Consider the following 21986-nt stretch of genomic DNA (forward strand, 5'->3'; position numbering starts at 1 on the left):
GACAAATCTTTGTGCACTAACTATTGTGTGCCAGCGGCTCTGATGGCTTTTGATTTATAGCTACGGCTTGCAGTCGCACCTTTTGAAGCTATCGCCTTGATTTATAACAGAGATGTGCTTTTTTCCCCTAGGTGACCTGTTAAGTAGCCTGTTGCAGAGTCCCAGTGCGGCCAAATTATTGAACCAGCCAATCCCCATCCTTGACACGGAAAGTGAATATATTTGTTCCCTGGCACTGGAGTGCCTGGCACACCTCTTCAGCTGGATCCCTTTGTCTACCAGTATCACCCCGTCACTCCTCACCACCATTTTCCACTTTGCTCGCTTCGGCTGCGACACTCGCGTTAGGAAGATGTCTTCTGTCAACGGCAGCAGCCAGAACTCGGTGTTGGGACAGGAGCGTGGCCGACTTGGCGTCTTGGCTATGTCTTGCATCAATGAACTGATGTCTAAGAACTGCGTGCCTATGGAGTTTGAGGAGTATTTGTTACGGATGTTCCAGCAGACTTTCTACCTCCTGCAGAAGATTACCAAGGAGAATAATGCCCACACAGTGAAGAGCCGACTAGAGGAACTGGATGAAAGGTAAGAGAAACCAAACAGCTAAGTAGCTGTGCTAGGGCCTCTTGCTTTCTAAAGGACAGTCTTAATTTGCGGTCATGCATGGTGTGTCTAATCACCTTTTTTTCAGAGTTCTGTGCTGGTGGAGGCAGGCAGAAAGGTAGGTGCCCACAGGTAAGGTTCTGGTAAGGGGCTAAGTTTGCTAAGTGACCGTGGTGGCACAGGTTTGTATTCTTTCCTGTCCTCTTCCTCCCCTTTCCCCGTTCGTTACTGTTTGACTGCAGGTCTGAGGTGGCACAAGAGCTGAACCTGCCCTTCATTCAGTTGTAACAGAACAACAGAAGAGGCACAGTGAGGTAAAGGCATTGCAGTATTCCCTTTGCTGGTCGGTATCTGCCTTCTCTGTCTTAAACTCAACCATACAAAGAGTGGGTAGATATTCTGCGAGTCATGACTTGAAAGAAAAGAAAAATAGTTTCATACCCTTCATTGAGATTTGACAACTTTTGATTACTCTTTTTTTGTTTTGTTTTTTAAATGACACTGAAAGACAGCCTTGGGAACTCCATTCACAGCAGTGGTGAATGGCTCCACCACGCAGGCTGTCCTGCGTGCGTGGCTGGAGGCAGCAGGGGAAGTGGCAGCACCTCGGGAGGCTGCATGGTCTGGTTGTTCTCCAGAAAGCCACTGCCGTGCTCCTTGCCTGAAACAGCTTGACTCTTTCATGGCGGATATATCCTACTTGTAGGAGAGAAAGTGAGATTTGTCTTGCTGCTGTGTTGAGTGGTTGGATCCACGTGGTGGCAGGGTGGTGGACGAGGTGATGACTCGATGCTGCCTTTCACTGCCGGCCCGCTGTGCGAGCGCTCGCGATGGGAGGACAGGCAGGCTGGTGCTAATGCTGACAGATCTGTTGTCAGTGTGAGCATGCTCGGTATCTTGCTGTGGATGCACAATGATGGAAATAAATTTCTGGTGCTGCTGGACGAAGATGCAGCGGAAAGATTTTTGAGCTTTTTGATTTTTTTCACCTTGATACTCACTCAGGTGTAAAACCGAATTTGGAATCAACTGTGGGGATTCCAAATCTTGTAGACATGACTTGCATGTTTCTTCTGTAAAAACGTTTTCCATGTCTTTAAATACACTGATGATAATAGATGTAGATTAGTTGTGACTTCAGCTTAACAGTGAATTCCGCTTGCTTGCTTCTTGACTTACTCTGACTTCAGTATTTCTTGCTTCCTAAAAATAATGTCTTATATGGTGGAAATCTGCTACCTTTGCATATGCAATATGTGCACAGAGAGCAAGGGGTCACACTCTGAATTCCACAGAAGCTGTGCTGTAAACCTGCAGTAAATGAAATGCCCTCTGTAACTCCTTTTTCTTCTATGGAAATATCAGCAAGCTGCCTTCAGTGACCGAACTGTGGAAGGGATGTAGCTGTGTTGGCTTTTACTGAGATCGTATTGCTGTCCTGTTACCTTCTGCTGCTTATACATGTTATCCAGAGATCCGATATCTCTACTTAAAAGAATCCTCCTCACTCGTTGCTGAGGTCTGAAACACGGATGGAACTAAGACATTCTGGGGAGACTGCTTGGAAAAATCTAGCTGACTTTGGCAGGAATGGAGCTCTCTCTGCTCACTCTGTCCTCACTGTAGAAATGGCTTTGCCTTGTATAGGAGGATGTTCCTAGCTTTACATCCAAAACTAAAGAACTTCTCACATGAATGCATCTTCTTGAGATGGACTAACGAAGTCCTAAACAAAACTGGTGCTGGTCAAAGTGCCTGACTTCATTAGATCGCTGTCTTTAGAGCTTGCCTGCCATAGATCTGTTTTTCCCCAGCCTCTTGTGGCAGTGATTCCTTTTGTCTTGTTACGAAATCAGTGTGGTTTTGAATAGATTCTACTGCTGAATAGAAGAAGATTAAGCGTGAACTGTCTTTTGCTTTATTTGTGTTGGCTTCAACTTGAAAATGTGAAAATATTGGAAATGGGAGTGGAAAATGTCTGGTATGGATAGAAGCAGTGGCGTGGAGGTTGCACTATGGGCTTTGGGGTGTGTGGAGCTAGGTGCCAAGTAGGAGTTTCACTGGTCTCAGGTCAGAGCCTCTTCAGAAAATAAAAATGAAAAAAAATGAAGGAAATGTTTGGGTCTGGATGCATGTTTTTTGCTATCTTTTATTTTTGATGCCTTTGGTCAGTGGTCAGGCATGTTGTGCTGATTCTTGTCAAGCAGGCAGTGTCAAATAAAAAGTTCATGTAGTCTTTTTGCATATTCAAAGTATATTATGGTTTTTGTAGGCTTATAATAACTAGCAGTGTTGCAGCTCTGTTAGCTGGCAGTGCTTCCAGACTTGAATCACTTGTGGTTAGAGCGTTTGTCTTCAAACCAGCATTTGCAGAAGGGGAGAGGAGGTAGAACAGTAAACCAAATCTGCTCAACTGTGTCTGAAACTGTGCTAAACCTAACTTGCTGTTTGTTTTAAAAGAAAAACTTGAAGTGCTCTTATACTTCAGAACTCTTAAGGTATGGGAAGGACAAATTGCTCTGCCCACAGCCTTGTCACTGGATCACTGGAGCTCTTGCTGTTTGTGTATCATGTTGCGATGCGTTGGTCCTGTGTACAGATGGAGTGCTTCATTCTTCTGTGTTTAGATCCATATGAGGATGGTTTCTAATCCTGAGGAAGCTTGTGTTGTGCACGGCATGTTTTTATTCCACAACAGCTTACCCCGTTGTAATTTTTCCCCAGTGTTGTACTTAAGAACCCTCCGTGCTTGCACCGAGGTCGTGCTCTTGCTGGACTCCTGCAATTTTGATAGCAGGCTTCTTTTTGGATCTTCATTTTGTATGGTCCCATGCTCTGGAGGAAGATTTGTCTTTATTGTCTAATTCAGTCACAAAAGCCTGGGCTCAGCTGAGAAACTTCAGGATAATAGTTGGTCATGCACCGCATAAGAAGCGGTCCTTTCCAGCTCTAAATTGTGTGTCTCTTCCCCTACCATAGTAAATTTTTAACACGTGTATTGTTAACTTGTGCATTAACTTCTTGCTTTCAGCTGAATTCCTCAGTGGTACAGTTTTCATGACTAATCCTGTATATATCAGTATGATCAGACTTGCTATTGTGTACTTATTTCTCTAGGGTGGGGGGGATTGTGTTTATTTGCAGGCCTGACTAAACTCAATTATATTTATCTGAATATTAAAGTTGCTTTTGACTAGACTGTCTTTTCTGCTGTTTCAGGTATTAATGGAAGGAAGGGTTGCCCATCCTGTAGGTAATTGTTGCAGGGCTTTATATTTTAATTGTTCTACTGGCTGTTAATTGTAACTTTCTTTTTTAATGAAAGGTTTTTGAGTGAATTTATGATTGTTTCAATGAAATTGCTTTTTCCTGTGGCATCCTTCAGGTTTTCTTAATTGTGTTTTCTTCTGTCCCTTGTAGCTACATTGAGAAGTTTACGGACTTTCTTCGTCTCTTTGTGAGCGTCCATCTACGAAGAATTGAATCCTACTCCCAGTTTCCCGTGGTTGAATTTCTGGCACTGTTGTTCAAATACACTTTTCATCAGGTACAGCCTTGTGACATTGTTTTTCCTTGTTCTGTTCTTCTTGTCCTGTTGTTCTGTACAGCAGGGCTAGCTTGTTTTCGCCAGTGGAGCTGATACTAAAGCTAGCCCAGGAAAAAAAAAAAAAAAAGACATTTTACTGGCACTTACTTCCCCAGTATTATTGCTGGGGACTTGGAAATGTCTCAATGTGCTCCTGGATTTAGCTGGAGACAGCATTCACATGTAGTTACCTCGTAATAACAACCTGTTTGTTGTTTAACTTTTTTCTACTTTTTTTTTGTTAGCACATGAAATAGAAAATGTCTGGAAAAAATCTGTCTGGCTTGTTTTGTGTTTGGGGATGTTTTTCTTTCTCCTGAAGCTGCTGCTTTTACTGTATCTGAAGCATTCTTTGTATCCTTCAATTTTGCAGTTTAAAACAAACTGGCTTTTGATACACGTTACCTTACAGTAGAAGCTGTCATAATGCAGTTCAGTCCTGCTCACCATCATATGTGAATAATAACAGGAAGCAGATGTATAAAATGCTAGAAGTTGATGCAGCAAGCCATGAGATGGGTTCACGCTGAGACAACCCTTGTCATCACAGGGTTCTTACCTTGCGCCAAAGCTCTTGCTCATTTTTTGACATCTTGAGGCTGCAAGTCTCTTCAGTGCCCTCCTAGAAACTTTTTTGTACAGCAAGAAGTTATTCCCAGTTTGAGAGAGTCATTATGAACTTTGGTGTATTTCAGCCTACCCATGAAGGTTACTTTTCTTGCTTGGACATTTGGACACTCTTCTTGGACTATCTGACTAGCAAAATTAAAAGTCGTCTGGCAGACAAAGAAGCAGTACTCAATAGGTAAGTAATCGGGAAGGTAGTTGGGATTTGACAGCTGCAGAGGGTCTTGTGGTCATTGTGGAAATACTGAGAAATAAGCTATTGTTTACTGCAGCCGTGTGTAGAATGCTTTTTTCAAAAAATCACTGAACATTTAAAGTTTAAACTGGAGAGCTTACTGCACGTTCATTGAACAGAATTCAAGCTGAGCAAATTAAGGCAAGAAAAAAGGTCACAGAAATATTGCATGTGAACCTAGCAGCCAGAGGAAGAAAGCTTTGGAGTCTAAAATAGAACTGGAACATATTTTTAGAACATTTTAGAGCACATTTTAGCTCATACTAGAGGAGGAGACTACAGAGTAAGTTGTGTAGTAAGGGTTCACACACAGCTTGTACAACTAACTAACGACTTAGGAAATTTTCAGATTTAATTGGGGTTTTAAAATATATTTAAATGGAGGATGTGTTTGAGAAATGCTGGTGGTGCCGTGTTTGAAAGTTAAGTTCTGCTTGCTTACCTCTGTAGCTAATGATGTGTATGAATTGTAACAGTGGTTGGCAGCACTTCCTTTGTAGGTGCTGTCTCCTGAAATAGTTGGCTCTCTGCTTTTATCAAGGGTCTTTTTGCTCCCCCCCAAAAATACCTGGTGAATATACTGGATCTTGTTCAAATTTGTTAGGGTTAAAGGCACCGTGGCTTGTGCCTTATTGCTCTTAGCCAATTGCAGAAGAAAGCTGCTTTCCCCTGGAGCATACTAAATTTAAGTAAGTGGTTAGTTACTGAAAGACAGCCTGGTGTCATAACCACAAAGAACAAATGTGGAACTAGCTTACGCCAGACAGCTCTCTTCCTTTCAGCATGGGAACTGAGTATTTTTAATTTCTCAGGTAGTAGGTATTTGCATTTGAGCTTTGTTACAATTTGGGCCTAATTAGCTGCTGTCTGCCTGATGCTGTTGAACTCTGCCTTGGCATTCTGCTCCCCTTCACCTGGCTAATGCGTGTGTGATGCACGTTATCTGTCCATCAGGCATTTTGTTACGGACAGAATTGAAACAAACCATAGCTGTCTCTCTTGGAGATATTTCACACAAAAGAGCAACAAACAAAAAAAAACACACGTAGAAGTGGTTAAAGCTCGTAGGGCTGTTTTGTCAGAACTACCTGTTTTTAATGGCACCTTTATATAGCTACGACTTCCTTCGTGCTTTTAAGACGTAAACGCCTCAGTTTGATAATATGGGTGTGGTTACACCACAGGAGCACAGATGAAATTTCCTGTTCCGTGGCTTTTAAACTCTGCATCTGGTACACATTGCAGTTCTACTACTGGATTAGTTGCCCAATCTTGAGTTATGTCATCTGGCTACAGAAAAGATGTTAATTCAGCCACCTTGCATGGAAAGCTTTCAGCTGCTTAGCTGGTGGTGCAGCTGATGAGGCTGATGCTTGGATTGCATCATTCCTTGCATCTTTGTTAGTAGATGTTCACGCCTAGTTTTCCAACCTGATCTCACTTTAAAAAGGGCATGACTGGTCCTTGCATGGGACAAGCCATGTTCTGAAGAAGGTGGCTTAAGAAAAGAGAAAAGAACAGAACAAAATCCCAATTCCCTAGACTTTGGTGGTGCCAGCAGAAATGGTTGCATGGTCAGGTGACTGGTCACAGCTTGGTATTATTTTTGTGATCAATGGAGGAAGGAGTATCTTCTGCACTCCATACCTGTTGCATAGTACCTGAGATGAAAGGATGTCTTTCACTGACATATTCTTAGTGTTATAGTGGAAGTGGAAAAAATGCTGGCTTTGTTTTAGAGGGCAAGGGCCTGAATTCATTGGCCAACTGTGTATGGGAAGAAGATAGCAGAACAAAGAGCCTCAGGGGCTGTCCCCTTTTGTAGGTAGACAGCAATTCTATCCCCTTCATCTGGTCCTTATTCACATCCCAGGAAGTACAGCACCAGCCATGCTCCTGAGGAGAAGGTTGAGCAGTAAGAGGGTGCTGGTGTCTCCTGTTCACAGGCAGCTGCCATTCCTCCTGGAAAACTGCTCCTGCTGCCTTGCCTGTTTTGTCTTCCTGGGCTGCTGCTTTAGCCAATGGTTATCCATTTCCCTCTGAGGTAGTGGGATATCAAATATTACCACAAGCTTTTTCCTTGCTGGTAGCTTGTGACCTAAAGCGACACATTACTGTTAATCCAAAGCTCTACTTGATGTTGTGTGTATAAGCCCGTAAAGCTGTGCTGCAGGCTCTTTGCAGTGGCTCCCGTTAAACTGTCACCTGATTTACATCTCTCCTTTGCTGGAAGGGCTGTGAGCACGGCAGTCCCTGCAGAATTGCTTTATCACACTCCTTTTGTCTTCTCCGTGGTCACAGGTACGAAGATGCCTTGGTTCTGTTGCTGACGGAGGTGTTGAATCGAATCCAGTTCAGGTATAACCAGGCACAGCTGGAGGAGCTGGATGATGAGACACTGGATGATGATGTAAGGAGCAGAGTTGAACAAGGGCAGCTGCAGGTTCAGATATTAACTGCCGCACTCATTACACCTGGAATGTCTTTCCCAAAGCTTGAGTTCTGGAATGCAGGCTACATACCCGCTGCTTCACTCAGTTCTGTGTGGGGTTTTGAGGTTTAAAGAAGCATGAAATGCATTTATCAAAAATACATCTAAGTTACGCTGAAAGTATATGACCTTTGTTTTTAACTTGTTTTTTATGGGGAAAAATGCAGGTATCTCTGTTCTGTTTATCAGAGGCACTATAGGTGTCTGTGTCTGGTTGCTTTGGAATGTAAATGCAGAAAGATTTTTCAAACAAAAGCTTTAAGCTGTATATATTAGTGCTTTCATCTGAGCATATTTCTCTGAAGTCAGTAAATATCATCTCAATCCATACCGATAACAGTAAAAGTAAAGAGCAGTAGGTGGCTGAAGCGTCAGACTGGAGCATTAGAGAGCCACGTGGTGCTAGATAACTGATGCCAGTCATCTGTGCAGTAACTGTGCTTCGGGAGTGAATGCTTGTGGCTTATCACCCCAGGGAAATAGAGGCATGCAGGCCCAGACAGAGGGTCAGTAAAACAGTGCCCAGCCAGGTGTCTGGCACCATGTGAGAGCAGTACCTCTCCAGTAGCTGGGTGTCTGCAAAAGCCAGGCTCTGGAAAGGAGTTAGGCTGGGGCTCGGTGCTTGGGACCAGCTACAAAAGGCCACCCGTTTCCATCAGGAATTGCTGTGCTTACCTTGTTGTTTCTTCCCATAGCAGCAGACTGAGTGGCAGCGGTACTTGCGCCAGAGCTTGGAAGTGGTTGCAAAAGTCATGGAGCTCTTGCCAACCCATGCCTTCTCCACACTAGTAAGTAGCTATGCAAACCAAAAGCGCAACGTGAAATGAGCACCAACTGCTGGAATTCGTTGCAAGCTGTTTCACAGAGGCCAGGGTGCCAAAAGAAGTAGGGAGATTTGCTTTTAGAAGCTAAAGCTTGGGAAAGGAGAGACCAGAAGTCAAAAAATTGGTTTTTGGCTTTGTTGAATTTCTTGCTGTGGTGTTGTGAAGATCCTTCACAGTGAGTGTCTGAGACCTACTTGCTGGACACCAAGCTTTATGGAAGTGCCCATCTCTCCAAGTGTAAATAATTCATTGCTGTTTATCTTGGCCTTTATGTTAGGAGACAGCATTGTGAATTGGATAGATATGTGTTGTTAGGATTTTAAGGAGAGTGAAATCTTTGTTTAAATGAAAGGCTAGATACAAATGCTGAAAACAGTGCCTCGGACAGTGGGGAATTATATCTGATAAACACAGATAAGTGCTTCTTTCCAGCTAGGGTCACTGTTGTTGCTGGAACAAGTTGCCTTATTTTGTAGCGTTATAAGGGTTTCTGAGGAGGAGGCTTCAAGGCCAGTGGAGTCCAAAATTCAGAGTTGGTCTTTTCTCTGGACAAGAAAAAAGGCAGGTATATGCAGTGGGAACTCAAAGCAAGTCTATTAACCCCACTGGAGACAGTGCATGCCTAGATCTCTGAGCCATGTTGTCAACAAGCATTGAACTGCTACGGAGGTAGAAGATGCCTGACCTGAAGTAAGCACCAGAAGCACGTTATTAGAAACTCCAAAGTAGTGAGCGAAATAGTTCTCATGCGAATGTCAAGTTCCTCTGCAGCGTGGTGGCATGGCATGAGTTGGCAAAAGGCAGACAAATGGAACAGCTGTTTGTGAGCACAGTGAGCATACGGGTCATACGGTGAAGAGCATGTGGCTTCCCTCAAAGTAACACGTTAGCATGAGGAAGATGATCTGTTCTTTTTAAATATTTCTCCTCTTGCAGGCACTCAACTGTTAAATAGGCACAGTATGTTAGAAACGTGACAGTGAATTCTTGAGCCCTGTATTCATTCTTGCATGGTCTGGGAGATGTTCAGGAAGTTTTGCATGCCTTTCACAACAGTCTCTGCAGTGATGTTGAATGCAGTGGCTGGTCATCAGGAACAATAACTGAAAGTCCAGCAGCTGCTGTTATTCTGTCCCATGCTGAGTAATGAGGGGCTGCAGTTCTTTGTGCTGACGTGCAAGTGAACCTTCATAAATCCAAACTCTTCAAATGTGGCGACTTTGCCAATAGAAAATGAGTAAATTAATGCCAGAGTGAAAGGTTGGAAATTGTTTTTCAGGTGAGATGTCTACAACGAAAAGGTTACCATGCAATTTGTATGCATGCAAATACGTTAAAGCACAAGGCAAATAATCCCAAATAATACCACTAAAGTACTTTGGGTGCTGAACACTGGTCAGAAAGCTTCCTAGTCTATGTACAACATGTTCTCCAGGGTAGCATAACCCGTTACTCAGCTGAAGTATCAGTAGGAACAGGCATGTTTGCAGTCAGTCCTGAATGATGGAGTTAGGATAATGCTGTGTTCCCAGATCAGGACGCATGACGACTGTGTTGTTTGTTCCCTTGGCTGTTTTCCCTCTGGGACTTCAGCTGTTCTTGGTGCAGTCTGCAGTGTGCCAGCAGAGTGGCTGCAGTGTTTCCCTTCTGTGTTCTGTCAGAGGCACTGAACTCAGCTTCCATCAGTTGAGTGTTTTGGTAGCTGCATTTTGAGAACCTGATGCCTATGGGATGCAGTGCAAGTTTCCAGTGCTTCAGGCTCTGCTGTTCTTTGCTTGTGTGCCCCTGTTCTGTTTGATCTGGGTTCTACATCCAGCTGCACATTCGCACTGATGGCATGCTGTGCCATGCCAACCCTGATGTGTCAGACCTCTAGCTCGTGAGGCTGGTGGTTGGTGTTTGTGGGAAAAGGAGAGCTACCACAGGGAAGTGCCTTCAGGGTGCTTTTCGTGTCATTGTTTTCATAGCACCTATAGAGACGTAAGCTGCAGAAATAGCCCAGAAAACAGGCCTGTCCTCCTTCCAAATGTCTTCTTGAAGGTTTTAGGGAGAAATAGGAAAAATGTTCTCTAATAGACTAATGGTAGAGCGTTAACTGACTGCCAAGCCCCCAAATCATGCTCATTTTTTCTCTTCTAGTTTCCAGTTCTGCAGGATAACTTGGAAGTGTATCTGGGACTCCAGCAGTTTGTGGTCACTTCAGGAACAGGTAACCACCGCCATCCAGCAAAAAGTCCTCACTCTTTGAGTAGCTTACTGTGAAAACACTATAGACCTGCTTTAGTATTGCTTCCTCTTTGCTGTGTTGAGGATCTGAAATTCTTACCATCACGCATGGTGTGTGATGACTTAGTAGTCAAACTCCAATAGCAAACAAAAGTCTAATAATATGATTTTGTATTGGTATGGTTCTTCCCTTGCTCTGATACTGGGAGATACCTTGGGTGTTGAGAGCAGCTATGCAGCAGTCCGCCCCCCAAAAAAAGTAATTCTGATCCGAAGAACACTTAAGACATCCTAGGTTTAGTAGTAATGCACAGGGTTTTTAATGTTGTAGCACTGATCTGTGTTAGCAGTCAGAAGTAACTCAGAGGCAACTGGGTGACAGCGTGCTGATGGTACGTAAATGGCAAGCCTGTTACTGAAATTGTAAACAATACAAGATTAGATACGGTCAGTAGAAAGAAACAGATTTTCTTTGAAACATGTTGTTGCAGAATATATTTACTTTTTTAGTAAAAGGTCTGGGATGCTTGGAGACCAGGTGTACGTGGTTGAGCAGTAGGACAATTGCATAGGCAATAAGACTGGCAAATCTACTTAGCTGCATGTTTCTTGTTATCTGACAGATGTGAAAGTATATAACCACATTTCAAATTAGAAGCAAATGCACTCTCTCCAAATGTGCTTCCAGTACTGGAACATCTATTTCAGTCTAGCCAGCAGAGGGAGTTTGGGTAATGACTTTCACAGAACTGGGATTGCTTTTTTGGTGTTGACAGACAGCCAAAAAGGTTGCTGTTTATACATATTTTAATACCAAATAGAATAAAATAATTGTGGAAAAGGCTGAAATTATCAGTAGTGTCATTTTCAGCCCTTAAAGATAAATTTGAATTGTGGCAGTCAGAACAGCTGAACTTGTCTTACCCGACTGACTGTTTCAGTCACTTGGACTGCTGGGTTTTGAACTGTGACCCACTGCCGAGTTAATTTAAGAAGAATGCTTGCAATGTAATTAGAATAAACTTAGCATTTCCTGTAGCTTTGTAATTAGGTTTCCCATCCCAAAGAGCTGTACTTATTAGTCACAAAGTTACATGCACTTTGAAGGATGAGTTTTCAGACTGCTGTTAGCAGAAGTGAATGTGTACACGTGTGTCTTTTGGATTCACTTCTAGTAAACCAAAATGTCGTTTCAGGTCACAGGCTGAACATCACTGCGGAGAATGATTGCCGTCGTTTGCACTGCTCCTTGAGGGATCTGAGCTCCTTGCTGCAGGCTGTTGGTCGATTAGCAGAATACTTCATTGGGGATGTGTTTGCTGCCAGGTTCAATGATGCTCTTACAGTGGTGGAGAGGTAGGTATGAGGGGGGTTGCTGTCCCTTCATCAGTACAAGGAACAATCATCACCAAACAAAGCCAAGGTTTCTTTCTACCTCACCTTGTCATGATTAAGTTGAGATACAAAGAACTCAATAACTAGTACCTGAAGCATTAGGTTCATCAGTGCTGAGTTTCTCAGATGGCTTTTTAACCCTTCACCAGAGAAATAACTAGTGGGGAGGGATAAATAAAATCATTTACTGCAATGGTTGAGGTAATTGTTTTCCAGCATCTGCATTTGTGATGCACTGTTGATTCTGGTGGCACTAAGGGCTATGGTTCAGCTATGGGACTTGGTAGGTCAGATTGATGGTTGGCCTTGATGATCTGGACTGTCTTTTTCAACCTAGATGATTTTATGATTACTTGAGAGCTATCTGTGAGAGCTAAATCTTCTAAACTGAAATTTCCTTTCTAAAAAGATCTCTAAAAGCTGGAAAGCGGGCATTATTTGGTTCTTACCCTCCAAGAAACGTAACTAGTGCATAGTTTCGAATTACAGAATTTCAGAGCCATTACCTTTATGTCATTTCATGTCCACACAGGAACATCATACTTGTTCCATCTTATCACAAGCAAGGAAATGGGTTCTAAATTACTTTCTACTAAATGGCCTGAATCTAATCTATATAATAGCTAAATATTGACACAGGCTTGTCAAGAGCAGCATTCAGATAAGACATGCGAGTGGGTTTGTACATGCGTGTACCCATCTTGCAGTCTTTTTGTTTTACCATTTATGTATTCACTTGCAGGTTGGTAAAAGTAACGCTATATGGATCCCAGATTAAACTGTACAACATTGAAACTGCAGTACCATCTGTATTGAAACCTGACCTTATTGATGTGTGAGTATGAGATACGTGCTACATGTGATTATATACAAATTTTGAACCTATGTGGGATGGAGGAAACTTTGGATCTCTTAGATCTGGTGTTCTAATTACTAGCTTGGCAAACATCTGGGAAACTGTAAATGTTAGCTAACCACAAGGGTACTTGCTGGCAATAGCCTTGACCTTTACCAGTATTTTGGATCACTGTATCCTCAAATTGATGTAGATAGATTATTTAAAGAAAAATATTTGTGATCAGATGTAAAAATGCCCCTTGCATTAGCTCTAAAGGCAGACCATTTTTCTGCTGTGTACTAGTGGCTGTAAAAGCTTGGCTCTTTTGCAGTAAAATTAGATGGTCTAACAAGTGTTACGATGGTGGTATTTTAAGAAATAGATCTATTTTAAGAAATGAGTGATATGTAGTTTGAGGCTTATGGATTTTATTTTTTGCTACCAAAGTCAAATCTATGACCCAGGTAAAGATGGTTTTTTTTAGCACAAGGTTTTGAGTCCTTGGCTTCCAAACCAAATGTGTGCCTTCCAGCGACGCAGGCTGTTCCTGAAACAAACGAATGCCTTTGATCCAGAAGTTGACATTAAGTGTGAAATCTTGATGCCGCTGGTAGTAGGACATCACTCTAATGCCCTTTTGGAGACCTTTCATTCTCATGGTTGCGTTGTACAAACCTGCTACCTGCCAGCTGGCATTTTGTGAGCAGAATTTAAGGTTGTGCTTTTAAACATGTCAAGTGCTTGTTCTTCCTTCTGATTGTACGTATAGGAGCTTCCTGAAAACCCACAGTGGGCTGGATTTCTCCTATTAATTCGAGTTACTAGAACTGAGTTTTATGCAGATGATGTTCCTTTACTTCTCTTTCTTGTTTAAAGTAGCTCGGGAGGCTTTTTTTGTGACTTGTTAGTTAGGGGTTTTTGTCCTTCCCTCTTGGGTCCAACGTCCTTGAATGAAAATGTCCTTGAAGAAAATTGAGATCCATTTTCTAATGGGAGGCTAAAAAAAGGTACATTGTCATATATTTGGAGGACACCTGTCTGATCCCCAAAGCATCATCCTGACTCAAAAAAATAAAAAAAAGTGAAATGGCACTCTACCAAAAGTATAATTATAAGGTATAATTATAGTCAGCCTCCCAAATGATGATTGATAATTTGACCTTATCAGTTTGTACTGTTGGTTTAACACTACTGCTCAGTGGACAAGTCCAGTTATAGCACACCTTTAAATATGCCTTGAATGTACAATGTCCAGGACAAAAAATAATTTAGGTCACGTAACAATCACAAGGAATGCATCTGTTCTCATGTAGTGGAAGAATGGGAAAGAGACAAATATACGAAGGCTGGGGGGCATGGGAGGGGGAGAAAGATATCAAGGAAAAGAGCTGATTCAGGAATGAAAGCCTTCACCCTGCTATTAAAATTGTGAAAATACTTCCCTATTTTTGCCCACTGTGCATAACCCCACTGGACTTGCTGACAAATCGTGTGTTCAGGAGGTGGTTGATGCAGACCTGGAAGCTGCCTGCCAGAGATGACTGAGATCTTAAATGCAGCCGCTGTGGTGGGGATGTGTACACATGGGAGGATCTTTGTTTTTGGAGGGAATATCAACATTCATGGACTCTTTTCATTAAAATCTGCAGCACAGGGATTTGTTGTGTAGGGCACTTGCAATTGGGCAGTGTGTTAGAGACTGGTGACCACGTGTGACGAGATGCCCAAAGATTTCTAAAGGTAATTGCATTGTCCCCTCTTCCTGCTAATCGAGTGGGCACGTGGAATGAATTCTGTGCTGCAAGGTTAGGGAATATGGGAAGTGCTTGCAGGAGTACCTGAGACTAGGTTGCCATGGCACTCGTCATCCTGCAGCCTCCACTGGTGTGAATTCATGGTTGCTTTCCCTTCTGTGCCCATTGCTGCGTGGGGCTGGGAAGTGCAGAATCAAACGCTGCTACGTATTGCTCTTAAATTTAGTAAGAGATGGGGACCTTCTGAACCTAAACAGGTTGCAAATCTCTTCAGGTGGCTAAATATGATGGGAAAGAGTTCTGACAAGAAGTAGGGATGCCATTCTGCAGTCCTAACCTAATGCTCACTGGCACAACAATCCTCCCAAGGCAGTGTAATACAGCTTCAGGCAGGACAAGCAGCTGTCCCGCTCGTGTGCGTGCTGCACGTGTGTCTCTGACTCTTGTTCTCCTCCTCCATAGCCACGCGCAGTCCCTGGCAGCACTGCAGGCCTACTCGCATTGGCTCGCACAGTTCTACAGCGAAGTTCACCGGCAGAACCCGGAGCAGTTCATCTCTCTCGTCTCTACCGCTCTGGAGGCAATCACACCCCTCATCAGCTCTAAGGTCAGTGCTGCACCAGGGGCTGGGGCTGGGTGGCCACGGAGAGCAGGGGGCTCTCAAGCCACAATGTGGTTTGTTCAGGTGTTGAGCAGCCTGCTCTGGACCATGTTGTGGCTCCACGTGAGGGCTGATGTGCCTGCCAGAGCCACAGCAAAGGTCTTGTGCAAGGCTGAGAGTAAGAACAACACCGAATAATAGCACCACGGGGCAGGGCAAGCTAATACAAGAGTAAGCAACTTACAGACACATCAGGTCAGATGCATGATTTTATAGCTTGAAAGCAGGGAAGTATTTTTTCCACAGTATTAAGAGCAATGACCTGTGTTCTGATTGGTAAATAAATTGAACAAATCAGTTCTGTGATTTTACTTAGAAGGGACCTACAGAAATTGTGAAGTCCACCTGCCCGATCACTTCAGGGCTAACTAATTGTTAAAGCATGTTATTAAGGACGTTATCCAAGTGCCTCTTCAACATGAACGGGCACGGAGCATCAACCACCTTTCTAGGAAAGCTGTTCCAGTGTTTGACCACCTTCACAATAAAGGAATATATAAACTATTTTGCTTTCAAAACCTGGTAACAACAACTCGGTGTGCTGTCACCTGTGCCACACCGCGTGGCTCTGGGCAGCCTGACCACGTGCCCCCTCTTGCAGGTGCAGGAGAAGCTGCTGCTGTCTGCGTGCCACCTGCTAGTCTCTTTAGCCACCACAGTGCGACCGGTGTTCTTGATCAGCATCCCTGCAGTACAGAAGGTGTTCAACAGGATCACAGACACTTCTGCTCAGCGGCTTCCTGATAAGGTGATTTTTGTCTGAAACGTGAAGAAATGTAGTAGGTGTCCTTGGGATGCTCTGCCTCAGTTACTGTTGGGAAGTATAACCTACAGTGGGGAGGGAGGGGACAGCAGTTCTGTGTGTTGTGTATATCCAGGAAACAGTGACAGTTTGTCAACAGTTCTCTATTTCAAGCAACAGCATAAGGAAAAAACAAACACAGTTGCAACTCTTAGATCTTGTTCCTTTCTCATTTGCCAAGACAGTCCCTGACTGCCTTGCCTTTGCATACTGGCATGTTGATTCTGACATATGGAAGGGGTTTTCTGTGCAACTTGTTAGCATTCCCCATATCTCACTCCTAATTACTTTTTGTATTACAAAAATACTGAAAAGTGCCAGCAGAGGTTGGGTTACTATTTTTTTTTGTATTGTGCAATAGCACAGAGGTATAAAGTGCTGCGTAAGCCTGCACGCTTGCTGTGAAAACCAGACTCAGAGCAATGAAAGTGGCATCATCTCTGTTTTAGCTATGTACAGAATAGAGGTGTCCTGTTGTACAGGAGGCTGGACAGCGCCGGGAGCTGGTTCCATCTCTTAGGACACGGAGCTTTGCTTCTCTTGCAGAGCTGCTAGTTTTCACTTGGGCTCAGCTTTTGCTGTTGAACTCTTTCCTCAAATAGCGAGCGTTGCTGGATGTCTCGGACAACTGTAAAATATCAGTTTAGGATTGTGCTCTAGTAAAATAAAGTGAGTAGCAAACACCAAAATCTTTTCTCTTTGCTTAATGCCTCATTGCCTTTAGGCCCAGGTGTTGGTGTGCAGAGCGCTGTCGAACGTGTTGTTGCTGCCCTGGCCAAATCTTCCAGAGAGCGAACAGCAGTGGGCAGTTCGCTCCACCAACCATGCCAGCCTGATCTCTGCCCTCACGAGGGAATACCGCCAATTAAAATCCAACGCCATCTTGCCACAGAGGAAAGTGCAGATGGAGGACAGTAAGTACAAAGTTCCTTAGCGTGTGCTGTCCTCTTACAGATACAGTGCAAACTGCTAATGGGAGTCATTAAGCTGTTTTTTTGATAATTATTTTAGCTGAGAAACTGTTTAGAGGAGGACAGGAAAGGAGCAGTGAGTTTCTTCTTTATAAGAGAGACTTCTCTCTGTGTGTGTAAAGGGCATTTTCACCCCTGGTTGCCAGTAAGCTGTCCCATCAAAGTGCTCTCTTCCTCCGTTGTTCTGGCAAAAAGGTATCAAGTTTGTAATAAAAACTTGAATAGTAATGATTGTGTTGGAAATGCTGAACCACCTAATAATTGTACTACCATACAACTTTCTACAGTACTAGAAACATTGATTGGAGGCAGTGTTAATGAAGATTATGGTTTTAAAACTTAAAGGGGAAAATAAGAATTTAATCTAGACTTCGGGAAGTCCTGTAGAGGTGTATATATGTAGGAGGAGAGCTCTGAAATGATGCAGTCCAGGGACCTTTCGAAGCTATTCTATCTGTTTTGAAACTGGTTTTGGGTATGTCTTGTCTTTTTTTTTTTTTTTTTGAAGAGTCACTTGTTTATAAGTATTCTCTCACAGCTTCTGACAAACCTGACATGCTGGTAAGCTCTGTGCAGGAAGAGAGGAAGTGTGGGAGGGGGTTGTTTGTGCCTCACAAAAAGAATATCAGCTGACTGTTCACGTGGTTTTGAACTAATCCTATTCAGTTCTCCCAATGTTTGGGTTGGTTTGTGCAGTGATTTTGTACGATGACTCTAATCATTACTTTCAGAAATGGAAATCTGCAGGATATTTTCCTATCATAATGTGCTTCTAATTTCTTGAGCAGTATTTACTGGGTTGAAAATAATATTCAAAGCTCCCTTCAGTCCCTGCACCTTGCACTCATTTTGCACTCGAGCAATGGATGCATCTGTAGGGCAGTAAGCCCGTATAATTTAAGAAAGCAACTTGCCACAGGTACTTAACTGAATCTGTTTAAACCTTTAAAATGTGAATGTGCATTGGGAATGTCTCTGACTCCAACCTGAGCTTGGTGTATACACTGCCTTACATAGTGTTCTAGGTACTGTGTGTGTGTGAACTTAATTTCTCTTCATTTTTTGCCTCCAAGTAGTTTTGACATATCAGGAAGTATCACTTCTCTGATTTTGCAGCCAAAGTGATCATCCATCAGACACTCAGCGTGTTAGAAGATATTGTGGAAAGTATCTCTGGAGAATCCACCAAGTCTCGACAGATCTGTTATCAGTCGCTGCAAGAATCCGTGCAGGTCTCACTAGCCCTCTTCCCAGCTTTCATTCATCAGTCAGGTATAACCATAGGACGGGCTTTAATGCTGTGAGTAGCTTTATGACCTACCAATAACATCCCAAGTCCATCAGCCTAGATCTTGGTGTTCATGTGAAGTGTGTGGGCTTGCTGTGCCGAAGTGTAATGTGAGTCTTCACTGCTGGGTGGGCTGGGCTGATTCAGAGCAGGAAAGGGAGATCTTCTGTCATCTAGAACACAGTCATGAAGGTTTGTCACACTTCCAGAAGGTGGAGATGCCCTGTGTTGCCTTCAGCAGCAAACAGGAATGGAGCTATTCATGAACACCCAAAAAAGAGCTTTAAAATACTTTGTCAGGCTACCTTTGTCACTTATTTTCTGTCCGGAAGACTGAAGACAAAGAGAAGTAGCTCTCATTCAACTTGATCAAAAGATTATTTTTACTAACACTGTAAAGGAGAGGCAGAGATGTAACCAGAACCATGGCTTGGCCATGTTGTGGCCGGCTACTTACGTTTTCTATCACATCAGCATAGCCTGTATGCCCAGGACTATGGTAGCTTTATGAAGACCCAAGCACTCCAAAAAACGTTTTGGAGCTAGGTGGGATTTTCTCAGTGAAGCAGGCCTCTGGGGAGGCAAAACAAAGAACTAGAGGATCCAAGACAGCATGCTGCTGTGACTCCAGTGAATTGCTGTCTTCAGTTGCATGAGGCTGCTCGCCTGTTCTTTGTTGGCTGTAAGAGGCTGTATGAAGTAGGACAGGAGCAGTTACAGCTGACCTTGGCTATTCAATAGAGCATGTCGGGATTGAGAGAATTTGCAGCCGACTGCACCAGCATGAAAATTACTTCTGAAGTCAGAAGGATCTTGTCAGTTCCTGGAAAAAATAAAAATAAAAGGATTCTGTCTCCTGGCCACCCCAAGCTGTATAGCTGTGTTGGATTTCCTTGTATTTCCTGTTAACCCTGTCCATGCAACGAACAACTGGAGGTCAGCCCAGGCCATTGCAAGAGCTTTCTCCAAGCAGTCTGTGTAGGCAGACCGGACAGAGGGCCCTTGCTGGTAGTATTATTGTATTTGTTCTGAGTTGTTTGGTGCTGGCTGAGCTTGTCCCTGATGGTCTTCAGAAGTGGATGGACAATCTTTAAGCTCTGTAGTAGTACCAGCTGTTGGTTTCAGTTTCTAGTAGCAACACCGCCACTATATGTCCAGGAATAAATGGGGTTCCCTGTACAGGAGGAGGGAGATCTGACATAAGACTACTTGATGTACTTGAATGTTGCCATAACACATTCATGTGGCTCTCCTCTTCTATCTTAGACGTGACGGATGAGATGCTGAGCTTCTTCCTCACTTTGTTTCAAGGACTGAGGGTGCAGATGGGAGTGCCTTTCACTGAGCAGATCATACAGACCTTCCTAAATATGTTCACCAGGTATTGTCATGTATTGGTCGCTTTTCCTTTACCCTCAGGATGATTTATCTTGAGCAGCCTAAAGATAAAGCCTTCCAAATTGAATGAGCATGCAGATCTCAGGACGTGTTCCTGTACAACAACCTCTTTTTTCCTGTTATTTTAGAGAGCAGTTGGCCGAGAGCATCCTCCATGAGGGCAGCACTGGCTGTCGGGTGGTGGAGAAGTTCCTGAAAATCCTGCAGGTGGTGGTACAAGAACCAGGCCAAGTGTTCAAGCCGTTTCTACCCAGCGTCATCTCACTGTGCATGGAGCAGGTCTACCCCATCATTGCGGAGGTAGGACTGTTCTCACCAGGTGAAGGAAGAAGGGGAAGGGAAGGCATTGCTGGGGGTGCGGGAGCAACGAAGTTTTTCTGATTTCCAGGAGCTGAAATGTCAGTCCCTATCAGGGAGAGTTGGGTGACTAGACAGTAGGAATTGGGAGCAGCGTGGGTGGAGGATTTTGTCAGGAGTTGTTAGACGATAAAATTACAGACGTGCTCAAAGCAGGAGGTAAAACTCAAAACCAAATGATGTGTTCCTAGCATGATCCAACAGTTGCTGAGTTCAACGCCTTCCTTAGAAGGAAATACTTCGCTCTGGTACCTTGGCTGCAAAGCACGACCCGGAGTGGCCACCAGGCAGGGTGCTAGTAGCAGTGGGACCCAGGGGATAAATGGGATTCCAGCACAGGAGCCTGCTTAGGCTTAGAGTTGTTTGTTTTTTCTTTCCTCCTAGCGCTCATCTCCTGATGTGAAAGCAGAGTTGTTCGAGCTGCTTTTCCGGGTCCTCCACCATAATTGGCGGTACTTCTTCAAGTCTAGTGTTTTGGCCAGTGTCCAAAGAGGAGTAGCAGAGGAGCAGATGGAGAACGAAGCACAGTTCAGTGCCATTATGCAGGTAACTGTCACTGTTGTCTAAGCTCCCATTCTGTAACGCAGTGTGTGCTGCTTGCAGCAGTGCGTTAAACGTGGCTGATTGGGATTAGACAAAGTCTTGTGTGAAGTCTTGTGTAGGACTGCTAAAAAATCAAAGCAGAGCTGACTTGCTGATCTGCTCATGGGACACAATGCCTCAGTTAACACTTCCTCACTGCTGCTAGTTCCTTCCCAGGCCTACATCCTTCATCTGGACCTAAAATATTACTGGTGCTGACCCATTTGCTTTTTTTACAAGTCTTATAGTTTAGTATTAAGACAAATTACTGCTGCAGGAAAGTTTTCCTGAGACCAAGATGTCCTCTAGTTTTATATGGAGTCATAGAAATGGTTTGGGTTGGAAGGGGCCCTTAAAGACCACCCCTTGCCATAAGCAGGGACATCTTTCACCAGATCAGGTTGCTGAAACCCCACTCAACCTGACTCTGAATAGCCTCCCACAATGGGGCAACCACAGCTTCTCTGGGTAACTTGTTCTGGTGTCTCCCCACCCTCATCATGAAAAATGTCTTCCTTTTATCTAGTCCAAACTGACCTCCTTTCAATTTAAAACCACTGCCCCTTGTCCTGTCAGTACAGGCCCTAGTAAAGTCTTCCTCCATCTTTCTAATAAGCCCCCTTCATATATTGAAATATATAAATGTGAACGTATGTATGTTCATATATGAACTTGTTGTATATTGTTCCATTGAATCTGGTAGGGAAGGGTCATTGGGTAATCCTGTAATCCTGAGGAGCAGGGAAGGCAGAGGCAGTACGCCAGCACATGTACAATGAGCACCAGTTGTCTCAGGCTGGGGGATAAAAAAAAAAAAATCAGCCTTCTAATCGGCCTGTTACAGACCACCTGCTATGGAGCCCTTCACCTGCAGCTTGCAGCAATGCAAACAGAAGCACACTTGCACCATGCTCTGGAAGCTCAGAGCAGAGCTTGCTAGTCAGAGGGCGATGAACGCTGGAGTGGACAGCCACGTGCTTGGGCTTCAGGAGGGAGGGCTCTTTGCAGAGCCTGTCCTGGAGTGCTTGTGGAGGCTCAGTCCCTTCTGATGTACACGTGAAGAGGGAGCTCTTGCACTATGACATGACATATATTGGTATTTTTCTCTGGGCTTCCCTTATCTTAGTACCTTTGACGTGAATGAGGCCTGAGCTGGTCCCTGTGCAGAGCTGCCCAAGCATCTTTTCCTCTTGTAGCAGCGTGACACTTCCAAACTTGCCTCAGTGTCTTGGCGTGTTGGGTTTTTTTATTTTCTTTTTTTGGTGTGTGTGTATATAGGGAGGCATTTACATGATAATTTCAGTATGAGCTGCAGCTGGGTGACAGTACTGGGCTAGTTTTACTACTT

The 21986-nt window shown here is 43.8% G+C and overlaps 1 protein-coding gene across 3 annotated transcripts in view; it reads left to right on the forward strand.

Moving 5' to 3' along the window:
- Window positions 1-21986, forward strand: part of XPO6 (exportin 6) — a 52562-nt gene that overhangs the window by 26411 nt on the left and 4165 nt on the right. Inside the window, exons 7-22 of one of the 3 annotated variants that reach the window (XM_084536333.1) lie at window positions 132-585; window positions 692-721; window positions 4024-4150; window positions 4885-4994; window positions 7353-7461; window positions 8238-8330; window positions 10506-10575; window positions 11789-11948; window positions 12730-12822; window positions 15042-15186; window positions 15842-15988; window positions 16767-16956; window positions 18130-18285; window positions 19568-19682; window positions 19828-19999; window positions 20441-20602. In XM_084536333.1, coding sequence (XP_084392459.1) covers window positions 132-585; window positions 692-721; window positions 4024-4150; window positions 4885-4994; window positions 7353-7461; window positions 8238-8330; window positions 10506-10575; window positions 11789-11948; window positions 12730-12822; window positions 15042-15186; window positions 15842-15988; window positions 16767-16956; window positions 18130-18285; window positions 19568-19682; window positions 19828-19999; window positions 20441-20602 — 2333 coding nt within the window. The remainder of the gene's footprint in view (window positions 1-131; window positions 586-691; window positions 722-4023; window positions 4151-4884; window positions 4995-7352; window positions 7462-8237; window positions 8331-10505; window positions 10576-11788; window positions 11949-12729; window positions 12823-15041; window positions 15187-15841; window positions 15989-16766; window positions 16957-18129; window positions 18286-19567; window positions 19683-19827; window positions 20000-20440; window positions 20603-21986) is intronic. The other 2 variants (XM_084536334.1, XM_084536335.1) reach the window with 2 other exon arrangements.

This window comes from Aythya ferina (genome assembly GCF_964211825.1).
Source record: "Aythya ferina genome assembly, chromosome: 15".
Classification (NCBI taxonomy): Eukaryota; Metazoa; Chordata; class Aves; order Anseriformes; family Anatidae; genus Aythya; species Aythya ferina.